Genomic DNA, 25,928 nt, shown 5'->3' with positions numbered 1-25,928 from the left:
CGGCTCGAAATGCATTTATAGTTACCGCTCAACAAATTACATTGTGCTCTCATTTCGTGTTCTGCTGGCGTATTTACACTCGTTCCTGATTAAAATAAGGTTATGTCAACAAGTTAACCTCACTTTGTCGGAATTTTGTTTGCTAAAAATGTTTAGCAAAGTAAATTATTTGTAGCCACTTTCAAATACAAATTCTAATATTGGTAGTCGAAAAAGTCTTTTCGTATTTCTAATCAAATTTTAACTTATTTTTTTTTTATATTTATACTAATAAATAAGTAAACAAATTTGTATCATTTTGGTCCACCACTTTTTGCCATTCTTCCGCTAGAGACATTATTCCATCAGTGTAAAACTTTCATCAGTGTAAATCGAAATTTCAAAATTTCCATAACGGAAGCGAGCGAACCATTGTAGTGCTACACGAACTAATAGAGCATCGTCTCCGTAAGCCTCTTTTTTATAAAAAAATTTCAAAAGATAGCAAATTTCACTCTTTGAACAGCTATAACTTTTTTCAACTTCCCCGAATTTAATTTTTTTTTGGTTGAATGAAGCTTAAAATCACACTTTTCCAACACTATACGGTATGACACAATGTGATTGATAGCACTTGAGATATACGACTGCATTGACAAAATACGAAAGGACTTTTTCGACTACCCAATATTTCTAGTAGTTATTTCGTAGAAAAAATTCGATTTGTCGCTTAGCTTAAGAATGTGTTCAGGTATACAATACAATCTCTTACAAATCGTACTAATTTAATTAAATACAGCAAAATTTTCAGTATTCCCCTCTCAAACTTAAGCCTTTTCTAACCCCAAACTTAGCCAACGTTATCACCATTAGCTCAGTTTTTCCTACTGGGCATTGGCAATTGAGAAAAGTGTCACCGCTAATTAGTCGTTTTACATTTTGTGCTCCATTTCATGTTGAATGGCTTTTGTTTGTTAGTCAACTAATTTAATAGCTTTATTTGCAATCGTTTTTGTCGTCGCACAAACAAGTTGACAAAAGAATTCATCTCGTTTTGCGTCATAATGCAAGCAATTAGCTGATATTGAATAATAAAGTTGTAACTGACAGGCGCATGCCAGTTGACTTTGACCGTGCCTAATGTCATCCGCACTTTTCCTCCTTCTCTATATCACTGTGTCGCTGTTAAACCCTACATTAAGGTGTGCTCGCCTGCATTAAATAGTAAGTCAAGTGAGTTTGATCAGTATATGTCTATTAATTAAGCGCTAAATTATATTTATCTCGGTGAATACACGAGTTAACACCTACTCAGAACACTACTTTATATAGACGCGTAAAAAAAACATTTGTGCCGATTTATGTGAATCATCTGTGAGGCAACAAGCCACAGCGTAAAGTTGAAATTGAAAATTGCAGAGGTGTGTTCTACCGCTGTGGCAACCAATAAAACAGATGATTTAAGCGACAAACTCGAATTTGCAGCCTCCCACTTCGCCTCGACACATGCGCGCTGTGCTTGTGTAATGTGCGTGTGTGTGTGTGTTGTGTTCTATGGTAACTTAACTGCTGTGCAATAAATTTTTCGAAAATTATGTTCCATCTTGAAAATTGCCAATCAATTGTGAATTGTGAACAAATGAAGTAAAATTATTTCAGTGACAAATAATATTGAGTTATGCACTTCCATGAGTGCGGCGTTGTTGGGCACTGTATTTCGCTTCCTACATTGCAAATTAGCATTCTATTGCTAATAAGTGTACTACAGCCCACACTGTGCAAACAAATATGGATATATAAGTACACACGTGCATACATACAAGCGTACATAAATACGTACATAAATAGGAAAGCAAATATATGGGCTTTAACAGCAGTGTGGAGTCGTAAAAGTCGCAGGCTGTTTAGCGAGAATCTTCTAAGCTTTTATACACGCTTTGTGAATTTACGCTGCATTTGACTTCTGTTGACACACAATTATTATGTGATTATTATATGCGACAGTAAGATACATATACACACTCAGAACACATACAAATTGCTCTGACTTTTGAACACAAATAAAGTTTTATGAGAAAAAAATATATAATAAGATTTGACAGACGTTCGCTCTAATATTAATATTGACTGTGACAATGATTTTAGCTGCTGTTTCTTAATTTTTATTAAAAATATAAAAAATGACGCGTATTTCCTTTGTAAGTAAAAGTAAATGTTTATAAATTATTGATAAATATTTTTTGGCGGAAAAAAATTGCGTTTACATATTGACTTTTACTGAAACAATATGTCTGACGTAACGGTTTATTCTTCATATCGTCACCTAAAATGCAAAACAATGTATCATCAAAAAATCTGAATTGAGTTTTTTATTGCTTACGATTCACTACGTCATATTACATAAAGGTACAATAAAAGTTTCAGCTTCTGCTGTCAGATATAACCAATATATAACCATTTAATTATATAACCATTTTATAACTAATATACAACCATTTTTATAACCAATATATAACCATTTTATAACTAATATATAACCATTTTATAACCAAAACTCAAATTTTTTTCAATATGATTGGTTTCTATTATACCATTTTTGCTTCGCCTGTAAACTTAAGAAAAGATGTTAGGTTATTTTGCATTTTAAGTGACGATATGTATGTATGTATGTACACACAATTTCACCTTAATTCCAGTTATTACTCGGTTTTATAAAAATGTATTACTTCTGTCATTTAATCAGCTGCTAATTAATTAACTGCACTTGCAGTCTCAGATATTTTCGACGCGCCTCTCATTTATTTTTGCTCATACGCAACACGCCCAAAACAATGAATGATATCTTCAAAGCACTGGTAATGGTAAGAATACTTTTAGTATTTAACTCCCAACACCACGATTCAACAACAGAAAGCTTTAAAAAGCCATTTATATTCTCTGCATGCATCCAAAAATAAATCAGCTGTCTATATATAGCGGTACTGTCGCTCACTTGACAAAATGCATAACAAAATAATGTAAAGTAGTAAATGCGCGCACTCAATCTGCGAAACGTCAACACATTAATATTTCCAAAAAAATCGAAAATTCCAGTTATAAGCAAACTTACGTACATATATGTATACCTAAAATACGTACTACAAAGGCAACAAAAAGTGTTACAAAAGTATTAAGTCCGTTAAAATCGTTCAACAATTGAGTTGTAAACGTCAATGGCAGTTGTCAACTAATTTATTTAGCGACACAATATTTACAAATAAACATAGGTGAACACATATGTATGTACATACAAACACACGCTATGCAACTTCGTTCGTTATTCATTATTCAAAATCAATGGAGTATTATATTTCTCTTTCTCACTCTAGCATTTGGCACATAATCTCAAAGAAACTTATATAGATTAAGTTAGGAAGGGCTAAATTCATGCAGCACCCAACATAAATTGCTTTAAAAATTAATAGAAATATATAATTTAAAATCCTGGCCAAGTTTGGAAAGTTTCAGTATTTGTAGCTTGCTACTTATTTAACGGATAAAAAAAATGATTTCACAAACAGCAACTCATTTTGAAAAGTTTTGGATTATCTAGAATTTAGACTTCAGAGAAATTTTTATCAAAAAACCTTATTCTTTTCCATTATACGACAGATGAAGAGTTATCCATTTCGACGTTCCATACTTTTTTATGGAAAAAATACAGATACTACAAATTTAATATAGGCATGTTTATTATCATTCAAAAGAACATTATTTCGCTTTTTTTTGAAGATCATCTCATTCAAATGTTGGCCGCGGCTACGTCTCAGATGGTTCAACCGTTGAGTCCAATTTTCGATGACTTCGTTCGAGCATTTTGACTGGTAACTGGCAAATGACACATGGGATTTTTTGCTTCAAGACCTGAGTCGAAGCGGCACTGTTCACATAGGCTCTAGACCTTACACATCCCCATGATCTTGGCGCGCAGTCGACGGGTTCACAACGTGAAATTATCTGTTTACCAAAGTGTTCTCTCAATAAATCCATTGATTGATGCAATGTGTGGGAAGTGGCGCCGTCTTGTTGGCACCAAATGTCGAGATCACCAGCGATAACGGTCGCCATTGACGGTTACGTTCTCACGGTCATAATTTTTAAAGAAATATGAACCGATGATTCCACCAGCCCACAAACCACACCAAACCGTTGTTTTTTCTTGATGAAATGGCAGCTCCTAAATCTCTCCGTCTCAAATGCGGCAATCGCTGAAAAAAAATTCGGCTCTAAAACGTCGGATCTTGTTGAAGCTTTTCAACAGCCCATAGAGCGATGTCTTTTCGGAAGGTCGAGCGGCTTCGATCTTTAGACAAGCTGTATTTCCATACTTCAGTTCGAGTTGCTGCGCACGGCACCGAATCGACTCTCCACGGTCTTCGTGTACACTCTCAACTGCTGTATTTTCTTCACTACGTACAAGACGTGGTCTATTCGGTCGAATATTATCCAATAATGAATGCTGTGACTCAAGATGGGTGATGGTGTTACGAATAGTACGCTTAGTAGGCCGATTGTAATGGCCGTGAAGGAAGGACATTGAAGGAAGCTCGCGAAACACTTTCTTTTAAACAATACTGAACAGAAATAACATGACAGCTTGACACGACTATTGGCTATTGAAAAAATAAACTATACTGAATTACCTGTTATATCTAAAAAGGACATGTGAAAAATTTAGGATTTCGGAGATATTTTCAACTCACCGGGTCAGCTTCTATTTTTCGGAGACATTCGAATTTTCGATATAGGCATATACAAAAACAAAATTTGGTTTTTTTGAAACTTACAAGTGGATATAACCCCTTAAGCAAAACGACAAGCCTTATAAGACGGGTTCATATGAAAAATATGTCAGCTTGTAAACTAATTGAAAATAAAATTTTTATATGTAGATCATAATGATTTGCCTCTAAGTCACTCAAAACGATCGTATCAGATCGCCAGCGCCATCTGTGATGCTTGTCATTGATCCTTAGAAGTTAACATACTTTTATATTCGAATAAATATCCAAATTAGAATAATTCGCTACACACATAAACACATCCATATACACTAAGTGGAAACATCAAAGCGTTTTATAATAGTTTCTGAAAATCAATTCAGTGAGTTAAGCCTTATAAATATTGAACGACTGACGGCGGGCTGACTTAGTTAAGTAATTCTCGATCGTGACTTTATAATAAGTGCACACTTGCATATAAATTATAGATTAATTAATAAATACGAGTAAATACGTGTTTTTTACGTTTTCATTAAATTATGCGATCTAGTTGGCGCCACGACTATTTATTGAAGTTTAAACGAGTGATACACTTTATGCACGCACTTTGTGTGTGTGTGTGTGTGTATATGAGTTGATGTTTTTAGATTGTAAATATTCATGAAAACTTTATGATTCGCGCAAAATACATATTTATGTGCGTATATGGAAAGGAAAGCAATATAACGGGTTTTAAAAGCTCACACATCTAGCAAAAAGCAAAAGGAATAAATTGATGAGAAAATTGTTCTATATTGACTAATCAGTTAAAAAGATAACAACTTCATCAAGCCATAATCATAAAAATAAATTTGTTTTTGGCAAATTTTTATAAGCGAACTATTTTAATTGATTTTCGAAATTCACATTTTTCCAAACGACTAAATGGCTGTATATACTTGTATGCAGCCACTAGCCAAAGCCGGGTTTAATGTGTTAAGTGATAATTATTGGGCACTAGCACATTAGCAGGTCCGTTGAAGTGGTCTCGCTTCTGGGCGCCTCAAGTGATCTTGATAAACAGTTTAGCTGACTCTGAACGAGAGGAAATAACATCGGGAATTTAGACTAGACTAAGACATTTTTTTATTAAAGTTGTTTAGAGCACTATAACTCAAAATTAAGTTGCTTAGATTGTTGACTTCTTAGAGCCGTCATATGGCTCGCTCTTAGTAAGGGCCAATGGATTGAAAATTGCAACTGAAACTGCGGTAAATTTTTGAGAAATTTCTTAAATCAGCCGAAAAGCCGTTGGGTGTGACCGTAAATTTTATTAACTAAACTTATTGTTATACTGCAGTGTATTCAAAGAACACTCCTCTCTATCAATTTTGTTTAGTCTGCAATCAAACTGGATGATTTATATGAAGTGCCATATCAGACTTGAAAGACCAATCTATTATTAAAATTCTAAAGCCACGAAATATGCACAATACAGAAAAAGTTACAGTAAACCAAAAATTATTTTTTTCATAAACGCAACCCTGGAATTGGTATGAACACTTCACTCTGAACACTTTAAATACAATATTCAATAAATAAATTAATAAGAATGTGACATGGCAACTTACCACTGATAAGTCTAAGCAATAAAGTTCGTATAATATTAGTCTTGGTTTGTACGTATGTACAGTGAAGCAAAAAAGTTTTGGCACAGGCGTTGTCTTCGCTGAAAAGTGTATTCAAAATTGAAATGACAATTTTTTTAACCAACTTTTCGACGCAGCTTACATACATATAAAAATGTATATCATAATAAGCAAAGCAACAATCCGTTATTTCAGAATAAACGCGATAAGTTTGTACAAAACGGCTAAACGCTCATGAAGAAGGTTCTGCATAAAATGTGAGTAAGTAAAGTTTTAGGGAAATATATGTTTTATTAATTTGTTTGCTCTATTCGACTTATTAATCATAATTATTTTAAAATTATAATTTATTCAATTTGTGGCACAATTCGTATTATTAGCTTACATATATACATACATGTATATCGTACTAAGCAAAGAAATAATCCGTTATTTGTGAAATTGTGAGTAAGTTAAGTTTTTGGCGAAATTTACGTAACACTTTACACGAAGCTGGTTGTCATGGGCGAGTTCCGAATAATTAAGAATGCGAAACCAGGCCGCGGTAACGTAATGGTTTGGGGGTGCATTGCAGCGTCTGGTGTTGGAAATATCGTTTCTATTGATGATGAAATGAATAAGCACTCTTATTTTAAAATCTTAGGGGAATTGAGTTCCAAGCATTGAAAAGTAGGTCTTAAGTGGGCAGTTATTTCATGTTCATTATCAACAAGCGAAAAATACGTCATATCTTGTGTAAGAATGGCTTATCTACCATTGTAAGCAATTAAAAACACCTCCTCAATACCCAGTCACTAACTCTATAGAGCATATTTGGCATCTTCTGGAAAAAAATACGAACTCACCATATAACATCGAAGAGGCCATACGTATTAAATGAGCAAATATAACTCCTGAGCAGGCCTCTAACCTAGTTGAAAGCATGCGTCGACGTTTAGAAGCAGTTTTTCAGGCCAATGAAGGTTTAACAATATATTAGAATTACAAAAATCGGATTCAAAACAATATTTTCGATATCTGTGCCTAAACTTTTTTATGTAGAATCTTTTATATTTTTATTATCTTTAAAAATATGTAATATCTTTTAGTTAAATATTTAGTAAAAATGCAATTTTTGGATAAATATTTAAGTTTACGTTGTGCCTAAACTTTTTTGATTCACTGTATATACAAATATATGTATATGAACGAATGACCATACTTTAGTTCGCGCACGACAATCTAGACAGCTAGACTATCAAATTGATATTGGAGTAATGACCCAACTAGTCACATAAATTAATTTCATGCTTCTCTTTGCTTCTTTCTTCCAGATGCGCTCGACCAGCACGCACATAATGCACCCAATTACAATGACATGAATGCAATCGACAAATGCGCCCACAACAAGCACTGCAACTGAACATACCCACACGCCCGAACATAGAAAATAAAGATTTTCTGCAGAAAGCACAACGATTTCCATAAAATTACTGCGATTGCATTGCTTGTCTTGCTTATAATATTGGTGACGGCGTTCGAATGAAATTACTCAGGTACCGTTAAACGTTTCAAAGCCAAACGCCAAACAGCAGACACCAAACCTCAGGAAAGCAGGAGAAAACACACAACCATTTAGTAACTCAATCGGTCTGCCGTCAATAGAGCAAGGGGCGGACATAGTTGCATAGTCAAAATGGACTCACGCATCGGACTGGATTACATTGTCGAGAATCGTGAATATATTTCGAAATTGGGCACTGCACTAGACACCAGCAATGCCGTCGTCAAGAAGCAAGTTTTCGAATTGCTATCTGCGCTGTGCGCCTACAACGCCGATGGCTACGCACGCGCTATTGAAACGCTAGAATTTTACAAGGTAAGCACGAGCGCATACGTACTTACACACGCACATAACTGTGTACCATAAATTAATGTAAATAGGAAAAAGGCATAACATAGCGCACAGTGCTTGATATGCTCCAACCCATATGCTCGTTCTACTATTACTTGTGTGTTATAAATTATCAGTTATCTTTGATAAGATCTTAATCAGGAAAAAAGTGTATCACAAGTTTTTATAGGAAATAAGTAGAATTTGCCGAAGAATATAGGTTAAGTTGAGCAAACGATTGCACACAAGCCCACATTCTAGGTTCTGTTACATACATACGCATATATGGACAATTATAGTTATATATGCATTTGTATACTTACATATATGTATAATATGTATGTATGTATGTTGATTCACATTACTGTTTACAACATGTTATCAAATACTAACTAGAACAAAAATAAAATCGATAAATATGTCAACAAAGGATAGTGCAAAATGAAATCAATAAAATGTAATGTGATGTCTCGCCTTTATAACAAATTTGGTATGATTATATAACCACAATGTTCGACCACGCCCATCTCTTTAATAACTGTGTACTTTATACAGAAATTATGATAGTTATTTGAAAAGATGCAAGATCGGGCAACAACCAGGCTAACCCTGCATGTGACAGTATTTTGCCATCTTTCGTCTGGTCCAATATACTAATTAGGAAGTTCCGTCTGTTTGGTGAACCTTGCAACACACATCTCGGAAATTTCATTCGAATATATATTGGCTACATATAAAATGAACCTTTTTGATAAATGGTTCTTCAAATGTTTTCATTTAATTTGATCCCAGGTTAGCTTTTTCTTTTGCTCTAGCCTTGGCAACGGAACATTGAATGTCGCTCTTTTCGATAATTTCTGAAATGTTATAACTTCTAAAGACTAGTTCACCTTGTTAGTTTTTATAGGTATTCTCCAAGAAGTTTTATGGAATATTGTTCAGTTTCTAGTCTATGTAAAAACAAACTCGGATTCGTTTCGATTGCGTTGCTGATGTGATAAGATCGAAGTTTCTCATACTAAATATGCAACCTAATTGAAGAAGCTACCCTCAGTCATGTTGCTCATTTATTAATGTTTTTAATTTTATAACGTATCTACATATTTTTAAAATAATTTTTTTCTTTCCCACAGAATCTCAAAAATGAACGTTATCGTTTCAAAATCGTTATAAACGAACTGGAGAAAGCGTCCAATGTTGAATACCAAGTTGCCTTATTGGCATTCATCAATTGCGTGATTATATCAGCATCCAATTTACAAGACCGTATACGAGTACGCAATGAATTTATCGGTAAGTCTAATTAATAATTAAAATTATATATATTTTATTCGATTTCGGAAATTGTTATTAAATTCCCAAGGTAATATTTCAAAAAAAAATTAATTCGCTAAGTTGATAGGACTGTCTTTAATTAATATGTCTAATATAAACGCAATCTGTCAACCAGTTTGTTTACAGCGACTGCTTAAATCGGTCCACCCAAACAATGCGTTTCGATTTTAACAATGGATAGATACATATGTATATGGAACAAAGAATTTGTCTCTGATTTTGTATTTCTAACCAAATTTCGTTCGTTGCGAATGTTAGAAAAGGCTTACGGTGATTTAGTTGTATCAAAAACACAAGTACAGAGCCTTCAAAGACGGTCGAGAGATCGTTGAAGCCATGCCATGTTCTGGACAACCTTCGACCTCTTCAACTGAAGAAAAAATTAAAAAAGTGAAGAATATGGTACTTGAAAATTGTCAGGCAAATGTTAGAGAGATAGCAAGAAGTTCGACATATCTCGCGAGTCCGTTAGAATGATTTTGGTGGATATTTTGGGTATGAAACGCGTTCTTGCTCGACTCGTTCCTCTTCTTTTCGAAAACATGTCTCTTTTGACAAGCTTGATAATGCGAATTCCGATCCCACATTCATGGAGAGCATTATAACTGCTGATGAGACATGGGTTTATGAGTTTGACATGCAAACAAGGCAACAATCATCGGAATGGAGGGAATAAACGAGCCGAAATATGATACTCATTGCTTTTTTCGATATTCGTGGTTTGGTGTATCATGAATTTTTTTCCGGAGGGACAGACGATCAGTAAGAAGTTCTATTTGGCTGTATTGCAGGGTTGGCATGAGAACATACGTTGAAAACAGCTGGAATTGTGAAAGAACAATTCATGGATTTTACATGACGATAATGCACCATCGCATCGAGCCGCGATTGTGACCGAGTTTAAAGCCAAAAACGAATGAATACCATCGATCAACCGTAGACATCAGATTTAGTTCCGTGTGATTTTTTCTTGTTCTCCAAACTGCCGCTCCATGGAACACGTTCTCAGTCGATCGAAGAGACAACATTCGCTGAAGGAACTGAAGGTCATCCCAAAAATGCTTACGAAAAGTACTTCAAGGACTGGAAAAATCGTTGACAAAATTTGGGATGAATTTATGATGTTACTAGATGTTTTGTATAAATCAATTTCAGATTGATCTAGTTCATTTTCAGCCCTCAAAATCCAAGTTTTACACTTTTGTTTTTCGGACAACTTCGATTTCAATCAAAAATTGCATTTTCATTCCCGTTTAACGCATTGATTTAGCCTTTCCTTCTGTATTACCATTATTTTTTGCATCATGACGACTATTATATTTGCTCAGTTAAACAAAATTCCGGCAAACCTACTTTTAAAATCAAAGTCAAACGGAGCCTGAATTAATTTTTATGTTATGTCTTTTTTTTAATATCCCGCTATACGAGCATACAAGTACTTCAGTTTTTACTCAATGAAAATGACAAATCAGTTCTATTGTTGGTATTAGGTCTACAACTGTTTATTTGTTGCTATTTTGTTTACAACTGATATTTGTGTAATGAACTTTTAAGAGCGACCATGCAGAATCGATGAATACGAAACACATAAAACTCGAAAATAATAAAAAAATACATTTTTGATTACTTCATTGCGTTGGTGTCAATAAAACCGCAAGCCAGCACACAAACAATTTGATTTTTTTATAAAAAAAAAGATTAAATCATTGACAAATACGCAAACCAAACAGCTTTGTGTGCTCATTCCTCTCAATGAATGGATGGACTCTTAATAAGTCACCAAAGTCAGCAGTAGCCTTGACCAAGCTACTTGCTGGCCGGCAGCTTTGTTGATGGTGTCGCCAGCGCCAGCCGTTGCCGTTGCTGTTGCCGCTGGCGACAAGCGCGTGCGTATCGTGCAGATAAATATTGTCGCGCATAACAAATTCCTAAGCGCTATATCTACATACTCAGAAGCGCCTCACTTTAGACTACATACAAATCTTTTTTTGCTTGTCAGTTGCGTGTAAATCTTTGCACGTTGTTGACTGCGTTGCTCATTGCATGGCGATTTTCGGCAACTGAACTTGAATATCAAAGAGTTCAGCGCGCGGCGATGAAGCCCAAGCAAAGTCAGTGGCTCATAATTCAAAATTGCATGCGCGCTAATTAAACAAAATCCAACGCTTCAACGCATGAAAGTTTGCATTTAATGATGCGTTTTCGGAAATTCTGAATTTTGCGGCAGCATCAATCGAACACTGACATCATTAGCTAGCTGAGTGAGTGAGGGGCAATTAAAACGACATTTGTTAGGATCATATTGACAATCCTATGGCAACCGATTCTAAGTATCGGAATGACTTGCGAATACATTATTGAAAGAGCCAACATCTGATGGGCATGCCAAATCGGGCAGTTCAAATAAACAATGTACCTTGAACAATTCAACCGAAAATCTTCGGTCAAAGATACAAACACGAAGGGAAAAATCTCAAGTAGATGTCCAAGATCAATCAAAATCCGAATTCAAATCGTTACGTGTAAGTATTCTGTCGGGTTTGTAGCTTTGAAATAAGGTGTATACCAAGTATTGGTAGGATATTCTATACTCGATTCTTCCAAGACGTAACTGACAACGCACATAGGCCTTCTGACACCAGCGGGACTAATAACCCTTTACGTCCTAATAGATTTTTTTTAATAAATATATATTCTCCATAATCCATTGCAGGTAGATTTTGGGTTTACCAATAAAAGATTGCTTTGTAAAATGTTTAAACTAAACTAAGAACAAAATTATTCCCAGTTAAATACCGTACAATAGGAGCGTGTATGCTTACGTATGTACAAATATCTAAATGTTTATATAGAACACTGTCTATATGGAAAAGAGTGAAGCAATAAACACTTTATAAGATCAGCCAAATAAAGAAAAAACGAAACTGAACAAAGAGGTTGACAATCGTGAAAGTCGCCTTTTCCCATATATGGTGCATTTACGTTCATTTCTGTATGTACATATGTATGTATGCATGTAAATATATATGTACATAATAATTTTAATATTGCTTTGACAGCCAAATAAGGCTGGTAATTAAAAATCTCGTTTTGTTATGTATTTTCTCCTTTATGTAAGTGAATTGCGGCGCTCGCCACACAAGGCAGTTAGACCGCTTTGTTCAATAAAAGGTTCTTTGGCTATTTAGCACAATACCTATGAAGTATGAATATTAAATAGGACTACTTAAAAGTAGAATGCAAATTAATAATAATTTAATTCAATTTAATACTTTTTATAAATACGAGGAGATCTTAGATTTGTAGGCGTAAATCTAGCTGTTAGGAGAAAAGTTATAAATTTTTAGGATATTATTAGATTATGTTAACTTGCACTAAGAGCTAAAATCTAATTAATATTTTGCTGATTGGAAGCAAACATCTTTCTTTCAAGCTTCCAAATATGTAGGTTGCCTTTTATATTTAGTGATTTGGCAACACTAGTGTTGTAATCTAGAAACTCACAATATTATCGTAAAGTTTGCTCTTGACCAAAAAGTGAAATTAAATTTCGAACATTTTTGCACGATTATTTTTTTCAAATTTCAACGTGACCATGGAGCTCCATCAAGGATCAGTGTTTTAGGTAGTATTTTAGTTAGGTGAATTCAATCATTGGATTAATGCATATAAGCCCGAAAGTAAACAAGAGTCGACGTAGCTTCCATTAAGTCTTCAAATTCCCTTCAATTATACTTATAATTTTAAGGTCGCTGAGAGCACTTCAGGTCTTTGTACACTATCGACATAGAACGAAGTTTGGAATAAACTTTACTTCACCCAGAACTTCGTTTTATTAAGGATATCTCACAGAGAACCTATGACTACCAAAACTACATTACAACTTCCTCTGTACTCCCGGCATCGCCTTCAAACCAACCAACCATACATTTTTATATATTATGTACATACCCGAACACAAAACTCCAATTATTGTATACTATGTATGTATGTATGTATATTATACATGTGTGTATTATTGTTTTAAATGTTCGTTTTGCATATCATAGTGGCTGTCACTTTTGAACGCGCAAATAGCAAATCTCCCCATTGGCCATTGAGGTTGTCAGCACGAGACAATCAAATTAATTTTCTGTTGCAAGCAAAATCTCACCGGCTTAAAGTCAAAACGCTCTTAGTGATTGCCTGTAATTTTATTGTCGATACGTACAATTATTATGGCATTTTAATTTATTTCATAGAACTTCCCGATACACGATTGTCAATCTACGAATTACGAGTACAAGCATCTATATTTGCGTGCCATGGTGTGTGTGTGACTTTGTAAACAAACGGTGCAAATAGCTTAATATTTATCATATGGACAATGTATTATTAAACAATTAAGAAACTGATAAGTTGTTGGGAGTTAGGTGTTTACTAGGAGGGTTGGGCCGGGAATGCAAATATATGCTAATTAATTTAATTCACTTTTAAATGTTGCTACAACTTTTATTGCAAGCTTTGGTTTAACATTGTGAATGCTTATTTAGCCGTGGGCATAACTTAATTTGAGAATGTAAGATAACAATTATATGTACGTTAATACATGTCATTTAAAGGGATGTCTTACGAAAGGTTCAGTTTTTGCGCCAGAATTAATATTTCATCAAATGACGCTTTTAAAGTTAACTTTAAAGGCGAACATATTAATTTTTATGTAAACGAAGGGTGGAGTTCTGCAAATAGCTTATAAGAACATGGTGAAAGGTAAGACAAAATATCTAACTAATATAATGCCTGAGATCTCGATCACATCCGATTGAAAGACGACTAAGCGAGTTCGGCTTCAGAATTCTTGCTTCTATTGCGAAACAACCCATCCAGTATGTCAAAAAATCAGTTTTAAGCATGATAATACGTGTGGTCATTAGTTATGATGTATTTAACAGCCAACCTCGAAGAATCAGTGACCCCTATTAAAATTATTTTTCTCAAAAAGATTAATCAATAAAAAGGCTTATTGTCAGCGTTTAAAAATATTTAAGAAACAGCCTGACATTTAGCCGTTCTCAATGCTGAGTATTGAATGTGTGAAATTGTTTTTGGTGGAAGTGATTGATTTGATGAGTTATTGAGTCACATTTGTATCAATTTTTGCGGCAACTTCTCTGTGACATTTTCAAAAAAATGCTGGAGTTCGGAACGGTGATTTGTACAGACGTGCTTTAAACCCATTAGCACCAGCAAATATGCATATACAAACATCCACTTACAGTTCAATGAAAATATATTCCATCCGCACCTTGGTGAGCAAATACATAATTCACCATTTCAGTCATTTCTTCACGTCGGTTTACCGTTCTGTTAATTCCGTCACATTTCTTTCTTTTTTTCATTGTCGTGCTTTCATTCGTTACATTTGTCTGCGGGCTGACAAGAGCAGTCGACATTTTTACAATTCCTTTGCACTGAGGTTGTGTTTTTTGTTTATCTGGCACTTTGGCCAGGCGCATCTCAATTTATTTTAATTAAAAACAATGAAAATTTAGTGCATCAGGAATTGCACAGCCAACAGCACCGCGCATGCGCAGTGACATTCCAGCTTTTTTACACATCCAACAGTACATATATGGACAAATGTGTATGTGTCAGTGGAATTATAGTTTGAGCATGTTGGACGTTGCTCAATCAAAGTAAATGCTCCAAAGCGCGCGCTGTGATCAAAGTTCATGAACTGCTTAACGGCCCTTCTATGGTCTCATGTGCGAAGCATGCTTCTGTCGATTATTATTAAACTGTGCCACTTGCTACAAGTTTTCGGCGAAACTGCTCCCCCATTTTTACATATACATACCTACATACATATGTACATGCAGCACCCAACATGACAATATATTAACGCTTTACTTCTGCCAAATCAGCCAGTTGAACTGGTAATTGCATGCTTCATTAAAAATATCTTGTTTTGTGGGGGTGTTCTTGGTCAATTCACGCGCGTCAGCTTAATCTCATTCATTGAAACAATCAGTCATAATGTTTGTCGACATTTAGTGTGGCAAAAGTATAAGATGAGGGCTTAAGAATACAATTTACGGCATCCCAACGAGAAATTTGTTGCGAAAAATGTTTAAAGATTGTTTTGAATATATACAAGAACATAATGGCAGAATATTGAGTGAGAAGCTTCCATTTTTTGAACGGCTTTATGCCATGTAATAAATTTGAAGCTAAAGTTACGTCACCGTGATATTTGATAACATGTGAAAAAATAAACTTCATTTTATGTTTGAACACCAATAAATATTGCAAAATAATACTTTTGTGCTAAGCGATCATTTAACTTCAATCTTAATAACTGTGCAATACAATATATGATATACATAACTGTTGCTCCGATGACAGATTCCTGCTGGGATATGTCTGATGTAAAATTATTATGACAATGCATATAAGCTTAATAAATATAGTATGTACATATGTAGGTCCATATAAGCCTGTTATTGAAATTTGCTTAGAACCACCGAACACTTTCTGAAAATGATTGATGTAAATATAATTGGCTTTCAGACGACAATCGTTTAGTACTTTCATATTAACAGGAATTGGTTGAGATTACTAAAATAAACAACATATATACATATGTATGTATGTACGTATTTAATTTTAAATTAAATTGAATTATCAAGACGCTTATGAAATGACAATAAATGAAATTAGACTATTAAGGGATTACACTGGGACAGTAGTCAAAATATTTTGATATTCCAATGCTAAGAGTTGAGAAAAACAAGTTTTTGGATGAGAAATTTAAAATGTTTCAATCTTTGTCTATAACTTCCAGGTTCACATTTTTTTTTTGAGTGGGATACATACATACTAAAACACCGCTGACGTGCTTATAATAAATATCCGATCTCAATATTCACAATATCAGCGTTGCAGGGAAAATTACTTATGAATTCGTAAACATTCATTAATATTTTGGATGCCTAAATATTTACTTATTACACTAATACATAGTGCTAAAATTTTCTAACATAAAGTTTTTTCGAAAGTTTGGTTAAATTGTATTCCCTGTAGACTAAAATAGATATACATATGTATATTGTGTTACCTTTATATAGAATCTCTTTTCATATGCATTTTAGAACGCAAATATATGTAAATAACCCCTATCCATTGCAAGTTAGAAAATCGGTTCTTTTGTGAATTTTTATGAAGAGACATTTTATTTACATCAGTAATTATTGATTATAATCGGTAATTTATTTTGAAATAATTAGCATTCTGTTGATCCAGTATCCAAAATCCTCGGAAGTCCAAAAACGCAAAAAAAAATTTTAGAATTGATTAATGTAGCAATTTTTCGGTTTTGGAGAAACAGCGTTTCGAGAAAAATCTTACAAATGCTCTCATTCCTCCGATACTATTAAAAATATATACTATACAAAAGTAGACCGATAGGGACAACAAACGACGCCACATTTTTTCCGTTCCTTTGACATTTCTCTTCAGTAAGGTTTGCCATTTCATCACGGAAAGATATACGATCTAACAACGAGCCGAAATTATTAAAATTTACTACCAAAATTCGGAGTTAGTGGCCTCAACTTTAAGAGCGCTACGTCCAATTTATGGTCATCATAATCGTCTTGTCAGATCAACAATTGAGCGTCTGGTGGAAAAATTTGAGTCCACAGACACAATACAAAATTTTCCCATGACAGTGAGGCAAAGAAGTGCCCGCATTGTCGAGAATATTACTGCCGCCAGCGCATCAATTGAAAAAGACCCAAATCAGTCTCTCACACGTCGTTCTCAAGCGTTGGGCAGCTTTGTGACGTCGTTGTGACGAATTTTGCGAAAAGATCTTGGTCTACATTCCTACAAGATAAAATTAACGCAAGAACTGAAGCGTATGTTCGTGAATTGGGCTGAGCAACAACTTGAAAATGATCCGGATTTTCATCGTGAAATCATCTTCAGCGATGAGGCTCATATCTGGTTGAATGACTTCGGCAATAAGCAAAATATGCGTTAATAGTCAGGCAGCAATCCACACGTACGCCGAAAAATTACGGTTTGGTGCGGTTTATGGGCCGAATTGCATGACATGGACTTGGACAATATGTGTTTCCAACACGACGATGCCACAAGTCACACAGCGAGTGTCACAATCGATTTATTGAAAACACTAGTTTGGTGAACGTGTTGTCTTACGAAATGGCCCAGTCAATTGGCCGCCTTGGTCGTGTGATTTGACGCCGTTAGACTATTTCCTTTGGGGCTACGTCAAGCCTATGGTCTATGCCAACAGACCAGCGACGATTGTTGAACTTTGTACGAATATCGTACGTGAAAATGCAGCAGCATCGGCCGATTTATGCTTAAAACCCGTCGAAAATTGGGTTCAGAGTCTGGACTTCTGCAAGCGTGCCCGTGGTGGCCATGCAAAAGAAACCGAGTTCCATGGCATCGAATGTACTTTCACAGGAATAAAAAAATTCACTGATATCCCAAACCGTTTTTATTTTATTTTAAAACTTTTGTAGCGCTTTACTGAAAAACCGGTTATATGTATACTCGATTTACATCCACACATACATATGTACATGTAGTGTATACAAAAATAATATTTTTGAAATTCAGAAATTTAATTTAATTTATTGCCAATCCTTACTATTCCTTAGACGTAAGAAATTATATGCATATGTACTTATTCAAAAACGGCATACCATCTAAATTACTATTTTTCCCCTTTTTTCATTGCAGGTTTAAAAGTATTACCGCTATTAAATAATTTAAGGTAAGTAAGCAACATTTTGTTGATATTCCCAATTATAAAACACATTCCTAAATTTACGTGAATATACATAAATATATACTTCTATACAAGTAAACAATTAACATAATGTTAACAGACCTTGTTATTTCGAACTTTCTTAGCAGCTCTCCATAAAAAGTTTTTTTGTTTTAACCCAAAAGCTTTATTGCCTTAATTAATGGTTACTCCAATTAGGGAAATTGTTAGAAATCATATCAACTCAACAGAGTTTTATTTTTGTTTTTACACAAGTTACTGCCTTTGGGAATTATGGTATAAACCTTAGTAAATTTCAGTTTAAGTGCTGCCGCAAAGGGTAATTACTCCCACCTTATATTACCCTATCTCTGCGCACTTATAATCGATTCGATTTTGCTTTAAATTTGCTAAGTACTTTAACACTTTTAAATGCGGAAAAGTTAACCTCTGGAAAACGGTTTTATTGGTGTTATTATTGAGCGATTATCTACAGAGCCGAGCCCAGAAAAATATGCAAATGCATATATTCATAACAGATAATGCTGCAATGCTAAGAGGCCAACTGCACGGTTGTTTTTGTTTTTGACAATTTATGCAAATGTTCATTCATGCGAGTATCTGCATGAATTCGTCGGTGTATTTTAGATAGACACAGTTATGCCACTAAGGTGGCATTGCCGAAGCGCCACTGGCTGTCAGCAGCAATTTGATTGAGATTATGCCTTTATTGTTTCCTTTGAATTTCGCCGAAGGTGGTTTTCTGTTAATTCCATATATATACGAGTGCAACGTACACATACTCTACATGTGTTTGTATATGGTCATGCTTTTGTAAAGTTGTTTCCTCCAAGAGCTTTGCACATGAGGCGCAAGCAGTCGCAGGCAATTTTGAAAACGTTTAATAAAAAGTACAAAAGTCCATAAAAATTTGTCTTTGTGCTTATCTCAATTTGCATACAAATTAATAAATTGTAATTAAACTTTGAAAAGTTTATGCAAGCCACGGCGTATGTGTGTGTAGGTTATATGATTGCAAAAATAATTAAAAAATTCAGTATGAGACGGTAATAAAAATGGCAATCAAAAATGTGGTCACAAAAGAATAATATACGCTAAGCAGTCGTTCGTAACCAGTGGAAAGCATGTTTTTGAAATAAAAATTTTAAATAGAAAAATATATTCAAAAGTCAAGTTTGTTTTAGAAAAAATTAAAAAGAAAACATAACACGGCCCCAAATTTCATTTCCCACAACAAACGTTTTGAGTTGAGAAATATTTTCCGCTCCGTCTTCCACACCTTACTGTTTCGTAACACATATCCAGAACATTCACACTTATCCTCACAATAATGCTTTATTTAGCGATTCTTTTTTTATACATTACGGTATTGACTGATTAATAAAAGCGTTAATATACTATGGCAAATCAATTAGCACCTTAGACGCATTTATCCGTTTATCCGCCCACAGCGCGACAAATACACACCCCTCAGACAGTTTTGTTTAATGATTCTTCAGAAACATTCGAAAAAATGTAAACAAACAAGTTAGCTTCAACTCTGTATTCAGTCGACAAAAATTTAATTGAGCATCAACAACAAAGAGAAACCAATTTTAAATGTATAGCGAAAAAACCATTTATTAAAATTAATTATTCAGTCAAATGTTAATTAATTGTTCCGAAACATGGCTGCGCATTCGCATAAATCAAGCGGTCAACATCCGCCGACTTCAGCTTCTGCCTATTTATTACAAAACTACCATACTATTCATAACCACATACATACATATGTACATAAGTGACTTTTTTTACCCAGCAGGGAATTAGGCGTCATTGTCAGATAGTGGTAATGCTGGTTATAAATCTCTTTCAGTAAAAATAAATTTTGCAAAGGCTATAATGAGTGCTCTATAACTATAAGATTGAAGAAATGTGTTTATGTATGCAGAAAATTATTTTCCCCTTTCCCCGCACAAGTTGTAAGCTAACTTTCAAAGAAACCTTTTCCGGACAGAAATATGTTAACTTTGTCATTACTTACCGGGAGAGAACTGTCATGCCATATTTTAAAGAGCACATCTAGTGTGAAATTTGAAAATTTTCGATTTTTTCCATATTTCGTAAAGATATACATACCTTTAAAAATATCATATTCAAACCTTCAATCGATATGTCAGTTAGTTGTTGTTATAGCCTTCAAAAGTATAGCCGTTCAATGTAATGTGCTTTCACAGTTTATCTTTAAAGGCTTTTTCTCAAAACTACATTTTTCAAAATTTGCTTAAGTGATTACTCGGATCCAATCACTATCAAAAATGGAATTTTGGCAGTCCAAAATATACCGTAATTTTGAAAAAAAAAATAAAAAAATTTTTTATTGCACAGACAATATCTTCTAGTATTGAATTTTGTTTAGGTTTCATCCACGGAGAAGGCCGGAATCACTGTAACAGTAGGGGAGCGCCACCAGAGATTGCGTGCAACTCGAAAAATATTTAATTTTTATCTTCAAAACTTTTAGTTTGCAGTGCTAAAATATGTATAAATATACCCTAAACGTTTAAAGCAATTGATATAGTCGTTTTTTAAATGCTGAAAATCGCAATTTTTACGTTTTTACTAGGTACGCCACTAAATGGTGGTCGAAACAAGGTTCCAACACAGCTTCCTTGTGTATGCTATGGCAAGCTTGTGACACGCTTTAATTTAATTTCCTATGGGTTTCATTTATAAATAGTCTTACTAAATACATATGCATTTAGTTGACAAATAGAAATTGTTAAGTCGCTAAAACTATATCTTGTATTGTCACAATCTTTGTGCGTCGATGCTATTAAAGAGCGCTTAATGTTCCAACAATTCAATAATTAATTTGAATGTATTATTCATATTGTCGATTTTTTTGAGAATGAAATTTGTCAAAGTACTTTTTTAATATAAATTAATTTATGCTTAATATAATCTTAATACTCATTCAGTAGAGGTTTAGAAATCTTCAAATCATTTGTCACAAATTGAATTTTTTATAAATGTTAATTTTACAAATATTACATATATTTGAACATTTATGAAATAAAGTGATGGGGGTTATTCATTAACTTGCTTTGAGTTCTACATATATATATTGTAGTTTATAATTAATAGTATTTTGATGCCAAAGCCATGTCATAAAAATTCTCGAACAATTTTATGATATTTACTGCTTGTTCTATAAGTTCGTCTTCAATTTTCTTAACAATATATCGACTGACTACGATAATATTGCTTGATGGCCTAGATTCCTTTCGGTAAAGTTAACCAAAACTTAACTTGAAGATGGTTGTTAACCAGACATTGGCTTTTAACAATGCAACATATACATTGTGACAAAAAAGTACCCGGGGTTTGTAATTAAATTCTCCTGGTAAATGATATTTCAAAAATTTCCTAAGTTGGTGAGACTGTCCTTAATTACTATGCAAAATGTGGGCGTGATCTGCCAAAAATTTTGTTTATAGCATGCTTAAGTCGGTACACCTCAGCAGTTTTTTACAATGGTTAAAAATATCGAACAAAGAAATTATCTCAAATTTTATATTTCTAACCAAATTGAACCGGAATTGTTGCGAATGTTGGAAAGGTGATTCAGTTTTATCAAAAAAAAACGAGTGGTACAAGCCCTTTAAAGATGGTCGAGAGATCGTTGAAGACATGCCTCGTGCTGGACGGCCCTCGACCTCTTCAACTGAACAAAATTTAAAAAAAGTGAAATATATGGTACTTGAAAATCGTCATGCAAGTGTAAGAGAGATGGCAAGAGAGCTCGAAATCTCTCGCGAGTCCGTTCGAATGATTTTAGTGGCTATTTTGGGTATGAAAGGCGTTCTTGCTCGACTCGTCCCGATAAAGCTGAATTTTTTGGAAAAGAGTACGATTGTAACGGAATTTAAAGCCTAAAACGCAATGAATACCAGAGATCGACCAGAACTGAAATTACCACTCCGTAGAACCCGTTTTCAGACGATCGAAGAGATAAAAAAAAATTCGCTGAAGAAGCTGAAGGCCATCCCGAAAAGTGCTTATGAAAAGTGTTTCGAGGACTGCAAAAATCGTTGTCATAAGTGTATTACATCTGGTTCGGATTATTTTGAAGGCGACAAAATAAGTATTGACGAATAATTAAATATTTTGCGGCTTATTTGCAATTACCGGATACTGTTTTGTCACAATGTTTAATTATATATGTGAATTCAAACCAATATATACATACATAGAAGTATAGTTATCACAGTTAACTTGTAAATATGCATATGCGTGTGTATCCCTCACCGTTAAAACTCTGACGTCACAACACGTGAAAATGGCCAAAAGGAAATCTTATGCGAAATTTTATGTACCTGCCGAAGCATTTGGTCAACAGCCACCTACTAACTTGTCTTCTCCACACAAACTAATACATACATGCACATGTGTATCTACTGCTGATAGCCAAATTTACATACATACTCCTCAAATTAATGTTTTCATATAGAGCCCACTCACTTTCATACGGTTGCACACACACACACGCACTTTCGTGCATTTAGTTGGGCATCGAAAATCACGTGCTGAGACCCGTTGGAGCTTTCTCGTGAGCAAAACGGAGTAAATTTTGTTAATTCACAGCGGCAGCCAACGGGATTTCTATGCGCGCGCACCACGTGCATGCCGAAAATGAAAATTTACCAACAATAAACAAATATGAAAAGCTAAAGTATTTAATCAAAATTGAGTTGTAGTGCTCGCTCTCCGCAAATCGGCTGCTGGCCGACTCCAGGTCGTCATATTGGAGTGAGCATACCATGCATAAATGAGTTTAATACATTTCACACTGTAACTACTGCCTCCAAATCGAAAATTTTATTAAATAGAAAACTTAACGGAATTAGAAACAAATACATATTTATAAGATACTCAGAAGGATAAGTTTTTTAATTGTTATAACGCAATTCTCTGCGTACTTCGAGTTCTGCAACTGTCGTTTATCCCATCAGCAACTACAAACTCGCAGACGGTCAAAGAACGGTATACATTGGCATTCCTTTCGTTTGGATATTCAGTGTTTTCGGTCATAAAGCAAATTCGATTGCCAAGGACTCTGCTCAACAATCGAGCGGCTTTCTTACAGACTAAGAGTCTAAGGCTGTGCGGTGGAGACGTCAAAAATACAACGTCTTGGTCGTTTCGCCTTTTGTTGTTCCCTAGCGAAGTATAATTTCCGCAGCTTGCAACTAGTGAACAATTTGAAGTGAGTGCCTCGTATTTGGTGCGAATGATTAGTTTTTAAGGACAAACAAACACACTCGCATATAGATAATATGTGGTGGTGTTGTTGTTTTGAATAAAATAAATTATTTATCATTTTCAAATAATGCAAGCGAATACCTGGAGTATTATATTTGGTCCATTTCGTAATTTATAAATGATTTTGCCATTATTCATGGAGTATATTTATTTCGATTTCGATTGTGAAAATATCAATGAGTTATCGCATTGTTTATTGCAACTTTCCTCTGTAGCTGCATCCGTTTGTAGAAGAAACAAATTATTATCATAAGCAATTAAAAAGAACATGTGAAAAGGGTATAAATTAGTTAATATTGACAGTAAATAATAACTTTTTCATTTAACATTAGCATTTTTAACAATAATCACATAAGCAGCTAAAAGTTCCAACAACAAAAATACTATATGTTATAATTTATCTATATTTGCAGGAAAGTCGCACAGAGTGTGGGAGATATTATAGTGCAATTGGACGTATTCGACGAACAGCGAGAATGCGACGAAGCTCAGAGTCTACAGGGCCCAAGTGGCATCAACTTAAATTCGCATCTTGATGTATTCTACGCGATATTGCGACAAGTATGACAATTTTTAATATGATCTTGTTTTCTTATACTATGCTTGTAAGGATTGGTTTGAACGATTCCAAAAATTTTTGTTATTTCAAATGCTTCAGAAAATGTAAAGTTCCATTAATTAAAATATTAGAATTAACTCTTACGCTTCTCAATGCCTGCAAATTTTCAAACATAATCTCTTTTTTTTTCAAATATATATATAATATACCATGTGATCAAGAATCCACTGCACACATTTCGGTTAATGTTATGGATATGAAGAGTGACAATGTTAGAATCGTACCAAAATACCTGAATCTTTTGCAGAAGCGACCTCGAGTAGGGGTCGCAAGAGAACTGCTTGACAATGTAGCCGAGAATACTACATTCATCAAACGCATTTTAACTGGTGACGAGACGTGGGTTTATGAATAAAACGAAAACTGTCCAAAAATCTAACGAATGGCTAAGATTTGTATTAAAATACGTGAAAATGTAGTTTTTTGTCAGTCCAGGTCATTTTTGATCAGATGGTATTATTTAATTTCAAAGTAAAATATAATGTCAGCATTTATTCCGTCAGCTCAAGGATTTTGTAGTGGCTAAAATAACATAAAGTGTTATCATCTATCCTACTACCATATGTACATATATAATGATTATTTAGTAAACCTACTCGTATGTATCCATACATACTCGACCATATAAATTAAACTTAAGTAGAGTAAAAGTTAACGGCGCAATTTGTACTTTTAGGTGGCCGATACGCCACAGGAAGTGCCATTTCTAAGTATATTACAACATTTGCTACGCATAGATCCCAAAGAGGCAATCAGCGATGTGATCTGGGATACAACAGAGAAGTTGGTGCATCGTGCCACACTACTCGAGAGTCATGAGGACTCGGTGAGGATACTGCGTTCGCCGAGCGTACAAAAATTCTCCTGTCCACATTGTCGTGGCGAAGCAACCAGTCCAAGTCGCAAAAATGCCGCCTCACTTTCTACCTCAGCCTCATCACAGCTGCATAACGGGCCGTTATCACCGATATCATCACCACCACCACCACCACCAGTACTACCTTCCACATCGACGCCGGTACACTGTGCGCCACCCGCACCACCGCCGCCCATTCCGCCGCCTCCAATGAATGGTCCTATTAGTGGTGGGGCACCACCACCACCTCCACCGCCAATTATGAATGGAAATTGTCTAGTAGCACCGCCCGTCCCCCCACCCGTACCTGGCGCTCCACCACCTGCACCACAGCCACCAGGCTCCACTGGTAATTTACTCAGCAATCACACGAATCCCATGCGACCCGTCACCCCGGACTTGAGCTTAAACGGTCACAATATGATCTTACTACCGCAACAAGACACACCAGCACCCAAGTCGAAGATGAAAACTATCAATTGGGGTAAAATTCCGCCGAATCGGGTCATTGGCAAGCAAAATATATGGACTATAGTGGCCAATAATCATCAGGACACGCCCATGACCGACATCGATTGGAATGAAATGGAAGGATTATTCTGTCTGCAATCGACCAGCGCTCAAGGCTCACCGAAATTGGGCCGTGAAAGCAGCAGTAGTTCGGGCTACGATACACTCGACCGCAAATCCAAAAAGGAAAGCACAGAAATATCTTTGCTCGACGGTAAACGCAGCCTGAACGTAAACATCTTCCTCAAACAATTCCGAAGG

The 25,928-nt window shown here is 34.9% G+C and overlaps 1 protein-coding gene across 1 annotated transcript in view; it reads left to right on the top strand.

The window, feature by feature from the left end:
- Nucleotides 1–25,928, top strand: part of LOC126763738 (formin-J) — a 76,399-nt gene that overhangs the window by 43,879 nt on the left and 6,592 nt on the right. Inside the window, exons 3-7 of the mRNA XM_050481483.1 lie at nt 7,681–8,225; nt 9,374–9,533; nt 18,330–18,363; nt 24,096–24,243; nt 24,978–25,927. Of these exons, the coding sequence (XP_050337440.1) occupies nt 8,043–8,225; nt 9,374–9,533; nt 18,330–18,363; nt 24,096–24,243; nt 24,978–25,927 (1,475 nt within the window). The 5' untranslated portion in view covers nt 7,681–8,042. The remainder of the gene's footprint in view (nt 1–7,680; nt 8,226–9,373; nt 9,534–18,329; nt 18,364–24,095; nt 24,244–24,977; nt 25,928) is intronic.

The sequence above is a fragment of the Bactrocera neohumeralis genome, chromosome 6, assembly GCF_024586455.1.
Source record: "Bactrocera neohumeralis isolate Rockhampton chromosome 6, APGP_CSIRO_Bneo_wtdbg2-racon-allhic-juicebox.fasta_v2, whole genome shotgun sequence".
NCBI classification, from domain to species: domain Eukaryota; kingdom Metazoa; phylum Arthropoda; class Insecta; order Diptera; family Tephritidae; genus Bactrocera; species Bactrocera neohumeralis.
This window is presented reverse-complemented; position numbering and strand designations above follow the sequence as displayed.